The sequence below is a fragment of the Numida meleagris genome, chromosome 3 (assembly GCF_002078875.1).
Source record: "Numida meleagris isolate 19003 breed g44 Domestic line chromosome 3, NumMel1.0, whole genome shotgun sequence".
Classification (NCBI taxonomy): Eukaryota; Metazoa; Chordata; class Aves; order Galliformes; family Numididae; genus Numida; species Numida meleagris.
Window position 1 is genome coordinate 106,199,852 of NC_034411.1, and position 11,286 is coordinate 106,211,137.

General features: G+C 62.3%; 2 protein-coding genes across 4 annotated transcripts; both read right to left on the reverse strand.

The window, feature by feature from the left end:
• On the reverse strand, positions 328-5,381 carry SCARA3 (scavenger receptor class A member 3). Of its 3 annotated transcripts, none has more exons than XM_021391577.1 (6): positions 5,002-5,381; positions 3,972-4,028; positions 3,506-3,625; positions 3,115-3,213; positions 1,780-2,823; positions 328-1,099 (listed from the first exon to the last, which is right to left on the reverse strand). In XM_021391577.1, the coding sequence occupies exons 1-6, from the start codon at positions 5,006-5,008 to the stop codon at positions 660-662; spliced, it is 1,767 nt and encodes a 588-aa protein (XP_021247252.1). In that variant the 5' UTR covers positions 5,009-5,381; the 3' UTR covers positions 328-659. The 3 variants fall into 3 exon arrangements, with proteins under 3 accessions (XP_021247252.1, XP_021247251.1, XP_021247253.1); XM_021391576.1 differs by having other exon boundaries at positions 3,972-4,031; positions 5,002-5,378; XM_021391578.1 differs by lacking the exon at positions 5,002-5,381 and adding an exon at positions 4,579-4,944 and having other exon boundaries at positions 3,972-4,031.
• Positions 6,555-11,280, reverse strand: LOC110396570. The gene is made up of 3 exons (XM_021392268.1): positions 11,037-11,280; positions 10,040-10,090; positions 6,555-9,932 (listed from the first exon to the last, which is right to left on the reverse strand). The coding sequence occupies exon 3, from the start codon at positions 9,913-9,915 to the stop codon at positions 7,183-7,185; it is 2,733 nt and encodes a 910-aa protein (XP_021247943.1). The 5' UTR covers positions 9,916-9,932; positions 10,040-10,090; positions 11,037-11,280; the 3' UTR covers positions 6,555-7,182.

The following is an 11,286-nucleotide window of genomic DNA, read 5'->3' on the forward strand; positions in this document are numbered from 1 at the left end:
ACGGCCATGGGTCTGCACATCTGTCTGCATGCACACAGATGCACATGCACACCGTGCATCCGTGTGCATGCACATCCAGGCATGTGTACCCACAGGTGTGCACATCCACGCACACATGAAGGTCTGTCTGAGGCTGTTCCCCTCAGCTGACCCACAGTAAGGTCATAGTTATGGGGTTTGGGGCAGCCCTGCCTGGGGACAGCTCTGTGGGGTGCTCCCATCTCACCTCACCATGTGTACCATGCCAATGCCCACAGGTTGGATCTTGGGTCCTCCCCAGTCCCCTTGGGCCCCCCATCCCAATGTCCCCAAGGCAGGAGCCGCTTGTCCCCATACAGATTTATTGTGCCAGGATTACATTGCTGGTGCAGCCAGGGGTGGAGGGGTGAAGGTGGCTGGGTATAGAGCACAAACCAGCTGTGCCTCAGCCCATACGGGTCCTTGTCCTGCAGGGACCCCATGCCCCAGGACCCTGTAGCCCACCCAAGAGCCGGGGACCAGCCCCATGCACCCCAAAAAGCGTCATGCTGAGGCGGGGTCTGGACCCCTGGGGTCCTTCCTGCCCTGTCCCCAGGGGCTGGCAGCGGGAGCAGGGGATGCTCTCGGAGCTGGGAGGGGTTCCTCCATCCCAGTGCCATCAGCATGGCCCCAAGGCTGCATCATGGGCCGGGAGGACCGGGGGGGCCTGGTGGTCCTGGGGGGCCCCTCAAGCCGGGGTCTCCTTTGGGACCCGTGGGGCCAATCTGTCCCACAGCCCCGGGATTCCCGGGAAGCCCCAGTTTTCCTTGAGGACCAGGGGGTCCTGTTGGTCCTGGTCCCCCCTCTGGCCCTGGGGGACCCGCATCTCCCTTGGGCCCTGTCTCTCCCCTGGAGCCAGACTGTCCAAAGCTGCCCTTAGAGCCCTTCAGGCCGGGAAAACCCTTTGCGCCCAGGGGACCCCTTTCCCCTTGGGGACCAGGGGGACCGGGGGGTCCAGGGGAGCCGGGGGGGCCCGGTGAGCCCAGGCTGCCCACGTCGCCCTTCTCTCCTTTGCTTCCTGCGGGACCCTTGATGCCAACATCACCCTTGAGGCCACGGGGACCCGGGAGGCCTGGAACACCTGCAGGAGGAAGAGGGAGAGGTGAACACGATGCATGGGGTGCAGCGTCATAGAGCAGTAACAGAGGGCCTGGGGACACTGCCATTGCTTCTTCCTGGAGTTCAACCCCTATTGGAGCCAAAGGCAGCAGGGGATGGTGCTCAAAGGGGCTGAAAATTTTGTGCTCCGGGCACTGTGGGATGCCTTGGGCAGGATTCTGGGAACAGTGGGGCCCTGCCACCATGCTTGGGGATGTGGGTGGATCAGTGTCCCCAGGCTACCAAAGTCCCTGTAGGAAGTTTCAGGGACCCTTGTCCTGAGGGGTCCATGCCCTCCCCACCAGGACCAGCAGTGGGGTCACCTGCACCAAGGGGTGAGCTGCAGAATGTGGAAACGTGGAAATGCAGCACTTTGGGACATGGTTTGGTTTAGTGGACATTGTGGGGATGGGTTGGGGTTGGACTTGGGGTTCTAAGAGGTCTTCTCCAGCAGGAATGGTTCCATGATTCTATGATTGGGCATGGTGGTGGTGGGTTGACAGTTGGACTTGATGATCCTGGAGGTGTTCTCCAACATTCAGGACTCTATGATTCCAAGACCTAGCCTCCAAACTTGCCTTCCCCCCATCAGGCACAGCCCCCAAACCCAACAGACCCAACCCGGACCCACCCCTGGGCTGTGGACGCTGAGATGCTCCTCACCTCGTAAGATGGTGATGTTCTTCAGCATCTCTCCATGCCGGACGTCCACCACCTTCATCTCCTCCATCACCATGGACAGGTTGCGGATATCGAAGTCGAGCCGGGCGCTGAGCAGGCCGAAGCGCTCCCGCAGGAGGTCCGTGGTGCCCTGGACCAGGCTGAGGGACTTGTTCAGGTAGTAGAGCTCCTCGGCGTGGGCGTGGAAGCCCAAGGTGCAGGAGAGCCGCACGTCGTCCAGGTAGCGCAGCATGCTGTGCACGTGGCTGTCGGTGGCGTTGATGTTGGTGAAGATGGTGCTGATCTCGATCTCGTGCGAGGCCATGCGGCCTTCCAGCGTCTCGAAGCGCTCGGCCGTGCGGTTCTGCGCGTACTTGGCGTGGTAGCGCAGGTCATTCATGTTCTCCTCGTGGTCGTCCAGGAAGGAGGAAATGTTGTCCAGCTGCAGCTGCAGCCCCATCACCTGCAGCACCAGGTCGTGCATGCCCTCAGCGTTCTGGCCCACCTGCCGGGCCGCGGCGCCCGCGCCGGCCTGGATGCTCCTCACCAGCTCGCCCGTCTCGGCGGAGGCGGCCCGCAGCCCTGCGAAGAGCCGCGTGTAGTTCTGCCACTCGGTGACCATCTTCTGCAGCGTCAACGTCTCCTCGTCCGTCTTCCTCTGGATGAGCTGGATCCAGTCAGAGGTTTGCCCCAAGGTGAAGTTGAGCTGCTGCATGGCAGCCCGCACGTCGAAGCGCTCCTGTTCCAGGCCCTTGAGCGAGCCGTCGAGCCGGGAGGTGACGGCCCGCCAGCCCCCCAGCTGGGCCACCAGTTGCCCCACGCTCTCGTTCAGACGTCGGGTGGAGGAGGAGCAGTCGGCCACCTCGCTGCTGATCTCGGTGCTGCCGGACGAGAGCACGTCGTGGGTGCGGGACGTGCGGTCGAGGAGGACCTCCTGAACCAAGAGCATCTTCTGGATCTCCTCCAGCTCGCCCTGCAGCTTGCCAAGCTCCTGGCCCAGCTGCCCTGTCTCCAGGCAGAGGGAGCAGTTGCCTGAGCTCTTCTCATCTGAAGGGAGGGCAGAGGGGTCCAGCACCGCACCACCAACCGTGGAATGCCATAGCCCACCCCACGCCCCATCCCCGCACTGCCAACCATGGGAACCACCCCAAAACCCACTCCGTGCTCCATCCCCACACCACCAACCACGAGAGCCACCCCACAGCCCACCCCATACTCTGTCCCTGCGCAGCTGACCATGGGAGCCACCCCACAGTCCACACCACATGCCATCCCCACAGACCCCGGCGATGGGCACTGCAGCCCCATGGCTGGGGAGAAGCCCCACTGCAGACTCACCCAGCTCCTGGAGGTCCTCCTGGATGGACAAGATCTTCTCCTCATAGTACATCTGGGCTGAGCTGATGTCTCCGGAGATGGAGTTGACTTTCTTGAACACTGCGGAGGGGAGGGGGGCAGTGAGGGGATGGCACAGCCATCGTCATCCACACCAAAGGGCTTGGGAACCCAGCAATGTCTCCAAAAGTTTGCTGATCCTCAGCGGGGCCAATGGGACCCCCAGAGCCATACAGTGCCCACAGGACAAGCCCCCCCATGTCCCCATAGGGTCCCCTCACTTTGCCACTTTGGGAGCTTTGGGAGCTTCAGCCCCTCTCCATGGAGCCCAATTATTCCCCATGGAAGGGAGGATGGAGGGAAGGAGCCGGCCCCCAGCCCTGCCTTCACTCACCCAGGGCAGCCAGCACAGTCACAGCCACGATGAGCAACACAGAGAAGACGTAGAGGACTTTGACGGCCGTCTGCAGGGACAGGTTCTTCTGGCACTGGCTGCAGCCACCCCGTGCCCTGCCTGAGCAGGAGAGGGGTTGATCTGGGTTGGATCAGGGTTGTACCACAGGATGGATGAGGGAGGGAAGAGGGGTGGATCAGGGATAGACCAGAGGTGGATCGGGGATGGATCAGGGATGGATTGGGGATGGATTGGGGGTGGATCAAGGATGGATCAGGGATGGATTGGGGGTGGATTGGTGGTGGATCAAGGATGGATCAGGGATGGATTGGGGATGGACTGGAGGTGGATCAGGGATGGATCAGGGATGGATCAGGGATGGATCAGGGATGGATCAGGGGATGCATTAGGCCTTTGCCCCTGCCCATCCCATGGATGGGGCTGGCAGGATGGCCTTGCTCCTTACCGTTTGGTCGGTAGAGGAAGGACGGCATCTCCTCCTCCTCTCCTCCCACCAGGTCCTCTGCTGAAAGGCAATACAAGGAGCAGGTTGGTGGCACCACAGCCCCAACAGGGCCAAGGGGAGAGCCCAACTGCAGTGACATGTTTCCGGGTCAAAATCCCTTGGGAGGATTCACCAAGCCTTCGCACAGGGCACAGCGCAGCTCCAAGCTCCAAAAGGAAGGCAGTGGCTCCCCAAAAGGTGCTGCAGTCCAATGTCACCACAGCTCTGGAGATGTCACCCAAAGCCTGGTGGCAGCTCTGGTTCTGCAGGGCTTGGCCAGAACCTCTGTGCCTGCTTCATTCTCAAAAATACCATTTCTGAGCTGTCCCAACCCTGTGTTTTACATGGAAAGCATAGAAGTGGGAACGGGGCCATCTTCCAACCCAAGGGGCTTTGCCACATCCCAGTGGATAGCTGGGCCACAGCACGGGGGACACTCGGCACAGGACCCCCCCCCAGCACCCTGCATGCATGGCAAGCACCATAGATCCCCTGCATCATGCCAATACCCATTGGAGGACTGCACCCCATCAGCACCGCAGCCTCCCCCCTGCCCAAGCCCCCCAACCTGCCCCACAGCCAGCCCTCAGTGCTGAGGTTGCTGCACTGAGGGTGCCACGAGGGGCCGCGTCCCATGGCCGGAGTGCCGCACTGCCAGCATCCCCTGCTTATAAACCCTGCCTCCCCCACGGAAACCCGGGGCGGTGGTGCTGGGGGGGCCTCCCTCTGCCCTCCGCTTCCCTTCTGCCTAACGTCGTTGCATGTTTACTTTTCTGCCCAGCGCTGGGCTGCGAGGAGGAGGTCTGCCCTGTCTCAACCCCTCTGCCAATATGGGTGTCTTCAGAGCTGGGACAACACCCGGAAGGCTTTGGGGTCCACTGGTCACCTCATATCTCTGCGGATGATAGCAGGGACCCCTCACTCGGGCACCACTGTTCCACCAGCCCCGCTTCTCACCCCACATCCCCCCATGGCTCTGAGCCCCACTCACCTCTCATCGCCCCGAACCGCTCGGATGAGAGCAGGGGGCCTCACTGCCCCGATTCCTGCAGCCGTCCCTTCACGTCTCCTCCCGCTGTGCTGCCGAGCATGGCCGGAACACCCTGCTGCCCTTCCTCGTCCTGGCGAAAAGCCTTTGGGATCCTTCAGAAGCAACTCCGTTGGCTGGGGGGCACCCCCAGGGCCAGTCGCTCTCCCATGGCCTCTGCGGGATGGGGTGCGGGGAGCGCAGCCGCGCTTGGCCGCCGTCCACCCAAGCGTGAGGCGCCGGGATATGTGCTGGAGAAGAAAGGCTGCTCCCGCGCCTGCCTCCTTCCCTCCGGCCCTAATGACTACCAAATGTCCCACAGAACACCACTGTGCCGGCCAAGGGGAGGGATGGGGTGGGGAGGAGGTTGGGGAGCGTTGGGGAGGTGGATGGGGATGCGCTCCGGGGGCTGTGCCCAGTGATACTGGGGGGTTTCAGGTCTGGGAATGGGGTCTTGGTGCGTGGGGATGGGGTCCTGGTCTGGGGATGGGGTCTTTGACATGGCCATGGGGAGATGGGGTTTGGGGTTTAGGGTGTGGGATTTGTCATATCCTTTACAAGGTTCTGGTCTGGGGATGGGATTCTGGTGCATGGCGTTGGGGTGAAGTGTTTGGAATTGGGGCCTGGTCAAGGACACAGGGAGATGACGTTTGGGGTCTGGGGTGCTGGGCATGGCACTCACATTTGGGTCAGGGACACGAGTTGTTATGCTCTGGGTTCTGGGGTCCTGCTTTGGGCCCATGGTTCTGGCTGGGGCTGTGGGTGCTGTGGTTTGGTGCGATGGTCCTGGCTCGGAGACTTGGGGTGGGGGACCCACATGGGTTGGGTACGTTTGGGGTGCCTCATCCCCGAGGTGCTGGGGACCACTGAGCCATCACCAGCGGCTTTGGAAGGAGGGAACAGAAAGGGTGGTGGGAGGAGAAACCCCAGCACCAGGGGGGAGTGCGAGGGGCTTCCAAGACCCTGCTCCCCATGGATGTTTTCTGCAGGGCTGCTGCTGCCCTCTGGCGAGACCCTGCTGGAGGACCACCTTCCTCCTCGCATGGCCACAGGCGGGACATGGGGGCCACCAGCACCTGCCCTCCTTCTGGCTCCGGCATGGCCTCTGGATGCCCCCATCCCATGTTTAGGGGTCTCAGCTCTTCTCCTGGAGCCCCTCCAACATTTTTAGGTCTCCCTGCTCTTTCCTCCCTCCCAGGTCAGGGGAGGAAGGAATTGGTGAGCACACCCACCCCAATCACTACTGCTTTCTCATGGCTGTGAGCTCCACACGGTGCCATGGGGGTATCCCCTGCCCAGCACTGAGCTCAGTCACAGGATGTGGTTTGGGGGACACACCATTTCCACCCTAGAGCTGGAGGGGAAAGATGCCCAGTCCCTGCACTGGGACCCCCCCAGCTCTGCCCCCAATGATGCTTACCACCCTCTGCCCCCAGACCTATCCACACACACACAGCACATGCACAGGGGTCCTTGCACCACACACTTGTGGGACAGAGAGCACAAGTGAACAGAGGTGATTTAGAAAAGATTTTAATAAGAAAATACAAGACAGGGCAGGCTGTGGTGACCGGCCCCAGATAAAAAAAAGTACAAGATAGAACAGATTGCAGGGTCTGGCCCCATTTCACATGCACTCAACCCCTTCCAGCTCCTCTCCCTCTCCCGTGCCCTGTCCATCAGCGACTATGCATGCTGGGCTCCCAGCACTGCCTCCCTCATCAGACAGGGTCGGGTCGGTGGCCCTGAGCATTCATGTTGGTGGCATCCTCCCTTTCTTCTGCGGTCAGGCATTGGAACAGGGAGGTGATGGGGTCACTGTCCCTGGAGGTAGTAAAAAAATGTGGAGATGAGACACCTGGGGACATGATGAGGATGGAGTGGGGTTGGATTTGGTGATCTTTGAGGTATTCTCCGACCTTCATGATTCTGGGATTCTATATGAAAGGAATGGAGTGGCTGAGCCTACAGATCCTATGGGTGTGGGGAACGGACACAAGTGTGGATATCCATGGCACGGGGGCACGGTTAGTGGGCACACTGGGGATGGGGTGGGGTTGGACTTGGTGATCTTAGAGTCCTCTCCAACCTGAATGGTTCTCCGATTCTACAACAGGAGCAGTGCCATCCCACAGCCCCCAAGCCCTACTCAGCATCACACTCATCACTCTCCACGGCCTCCTCCACCTTCTTCTTGTACTCAGCCCTGTCGTCCCGCAGCCGTGCCAGCCAGGGCAGGAGGGGCTCTGTGGGGCCAGGCGCTGCCTCTTCCTCGCAGGGGCTGACCTTGAGGACCAGCGGGTGATGGAAGCAGAGCTGGTAGGAGCTGAGCACCGCGCTGCGCACGCACGTGGCCCTAAGGGCAGCCACAATGAGCAATATGCTGTCGGCCCAGTGTTTGCCCGCACTCTGGGCCAGCCGCTGCAGGCTGGTGGCAATGTTTGCCACCCAGCTGGGCGACGGGTACTGCACATCCACGCCCAGCCGCTGCAGGCTGGTGGCAATGTCTGCCACCCAGTTGGGCGACGGGTACTGCACATCCACGCCCATCTCCAGCCCCTTCCGCACCGCGTCCTGCAGGGAGCGCTCGGACTGCCCCACGGTGACACAGCACGGCATCCCCAGCCGCTGCACCACGTGCCCTTTCAGCAGCTCGGCCACCTCCTTGGTGTTGCCTTCCCGCATTGGGAAGGCGTCCACCCACCCCGAGAACTCATCCAGCAGAACCAGCAGGGAGGAGTATTTCTCTGAGGAGGGGGGCAGCCCCTTGACTCGGGTCAGCTGCAGCCGCGACCACGGCCCCTCCATGCGCTGGGGCAGCGGGGGGCTCCTGAAGCAGCTGCAGCGCTGCACCCATTGTGCCACCTGCTCGCGGTCCCCTTCCCAGCGTGCCACCTTCCAGACCCTGCTCAGCGTCTTCCCCTTCCCCACGTGCCCGCTATGGCTGAGGGCGACGATCTCCTGCTTCTCATGCTTGGACGGCTCCCACACCCGCTGGCCACGAGCGTTCAACACCCACGCCTGGATGCTCCGCGCCCTCTCCAACACCTTCTGGTTCCACTGCAGCTCTTCCCCATCCTTGCTGTGCCCAACATGCAGCACCCCTGGGTTGGCGTGCACCCACTGCAGGATGCTCTCCCACAACCGCTCACCACCCACCTTCCTGTCCTTGCTGTCCCCATCCTGCAGCCCTTGCACCACGCAGTGGGCATTGGCATAGACGTACAGGGGCTTGGAGCTCCGGTGCTCCTGCAGCAGCACCCTAATGGCCTCCAGTTCCACGCCCGCCGGCGAGCCGTGCTGCATTAACCCCAGCAGCCAGCGCTCCTCCAGGTTGGTGGCAGCGAAGCCTAAGGTTGCCACACAGGCCCAGCTCCCTGCTGTGAACCACACGTCGCTGTGGGGCACATAGGGTAGCAGATGTTTTAGGGGAGGTGCGGCACGCACCGGCGCGCCCGAGGGATGTGGGGCCCTGGGGATGTTTTCCCCCCCGTTGACCAGCAGCAAGTTCCACTGCTTCTTGCAGGGGGTCGGCCAGCAGAAGGTCTCGGTGTCACCCCAAAGGAGGTACTTCCACGAGGAACGCGGCATTTGGATGACGATCGGAGCCGGCCCTATGAGATCCTGGAAGGCGTGCACTGCTCTGAGCACCGCCACGCAGTCCTTCTCCTCGGGCGAGAAGAACACCTGGTGCCCCTTCAGCACGTGGGACTTGAACCAGACGGGCACCATCCGCCCCTTCTCGTCCTCCTGCAGCAGAGCAGCCCCCGTCACCTCCTTGCCCGCTGTCGGCCTGATGACGAAGGGCTGCGACCGATCGACAAAGCGCAGCGCCGGTGCCGCCAGGACGGCTTGGATCAGCCTCCGCAGCGCCCACTGCTGCTCCCGGCCCCATTGCCACTCCTGATGAGGATTCAGAAGCTGCTGCAGCGGCCACGCCAGCTCCGCGTAGCCCTCCACGTGGTCCTGATGCGAGCCCAGGTTCCCCAGCAGCGAGCGGAGGCTGCTCGAGTCCAACGGGGGCGGCGCGTTCGCGATGTACTCCCGTTTGCTCGCCTGCAGCTCCCGGCCCCGCGCCGATAGCTTCATCCCCAGGTAGTCCACCTCGGGCTGCACCAGCTGCGCCTTCTCCAGCTTGACTTTAAAACCGGTGGCTTGGATGAGCCGCAGGACATTCCTCGTGCGGGACGCGGTCTCCTCGCGGGTCTTCCCAGTGATGATTATATCATCTGTGAAAGACAACACCCAGCCCCTGTCCTCCGGGGGCAGCTGGTCCAGCATGCGGACCACGCGGCGGTGCACGATGCTGACGGTGTGGCGGAAGCGCGGCGGCAGGCGGGTGAACAGGTACTGCCGCCCATGGAAGGTGAAGGCGAACCTGAGGCTGGAGGCGGCCGTCAGTGGGATGGCGAAGGAGCAGCAGGACAGATCGAGGGTGGAGAAATAGCGGCTGCGAGGACTGAGCATCGCCACCACCTTCGTCCTGTCCAGGGACTCTGTCGGCTGCCGGTCGGTGACGCGGTTGATTTCCTTGCAGTCGATGGTCAGCCGCCAAGTCGAGCCGTCGCCCTTGGGCATGAGGCTCAGCGGGCTGTTGGAGGGCGACCTGCCCCGCACCACGATGCCCTCCTCCAGCATCTCCTGCACCAGCGAGGCCACCACCCCATCCAAGTGCTTCGGGAATTGCCTCTCTTCTTGGAACGGCACCGGCCCCCCGGTCACCTCCACCTCCTCGGCCACCAGCCCACAGTCCATGTTGTACCGTGCCCACACCTCCGGGAACTCCTCCACCCACGGATTCTCGTGCGTGTCCTGGAGCTCGGTCATCCCGTGGAACTCCTCCATCCATCGCCTGAAGCTCCTGTTCTGGAACTCCATCACCCCACGGATGCGCGCTGGGGGATCAGAAGCCGACAGAAAGGGACTAAACGCCTCCGGGTCTGCGCCTCAAAGCGGGACCGCGAGGAAGGGGGAGGATGAGGAAGGTGGTGCTTCCACCCACCGAGCAGTGAGGTCACCCGACGTCCAATCCTCCCGCAGCCGGTACTGAGGTCTGTGGGAGAAGAGCAGAGCTCCCATGAGAGCAGAACTGATAGCAAAACCCTCCCCCGCCTTAACCTTGAGCACGGAGCACAGCACGCAGAAACAGGAACATGAAGCACGGCTGCTGCACCCCCACGCACAGCATCCCACGCGTGGCCCTGCACCCACCATGCACCCCTATGCACGAGTGCCCCATTTATGGCCCTGCACCCCCGTGAACCCCCATGCACCCCTATATGACCCTATGGACAAGTATTCTGTACGCAGCCCTGCACTCCAATGCACGAGTGACGCCTTCACCCCCATGCACCCCCAGGCACGAGTGGCCCACACATGGCCCTGCAGCCATATGCACCCCATGCACCCCCATGTAGCTCTGTACAAGTGTCCCATACACGGACATGCACCTCCATGCATCCCTATGCACAAGTGCCCCATACACCCCATGCAGCCCTATACGTGAGTGCCCCATTCACCCCATCTCATTTGTGACCCCACGCCCCCCCATGCACAAGGGCCCCACAGACCTCATGAACCCCCGTGCACCCCTGTGCACAGCGTCCCGTGCACAGCCCTGCACTCCTGCACATGAGTGTCCCAAACATCCCATAAACTCCCGTACACCCCTATGTACAAGCATCCCATACACCCTGTGCACCCTTATGCACGAGTGCCCCACTCACGGCCCTGCACCCCCACGTATCCCCGTGCACACTCACGCACGAGCGCCCCATACACAGCCCCGCCCCCCCGTGCACCCCCCCACCTGCCCATAACGCACAGTGTCCCATGCACCCCTATGGGCCCCCAAGCACAAATATCCCATACACCCCCAAGCACCCCTGTGCACGGAGTCCCCTACATCCCACGAACTCCACGCACCCCTGTGCACGAGCACTGACCCACACACAGCCCCGCACCTCTATACACCCCCCACCCTCCCCAGGTGCCCGCACCGCGCTGCCGCGGCCCTCCTCTCTCCGCGGCCCGTTCCGCTTCCGCGGGGCTGCTCCCACCGCAGCCGCCCCTCCCACTGTCCCCGCTCCTCTCCGGCCCCGCTCCCCCCGGGGCTGCGTTGTCCCGTCGGTCCGAGCCGCTTATCGCTGCGGGGACTGCGCTCTGCACTTTGGGATTCTTTCCAATGGGAACCTTTCTTTGCTTTTTTTTTGTTTGTTTTTTTTCCCCCTCTTTCTTTCGTTTTCTCTT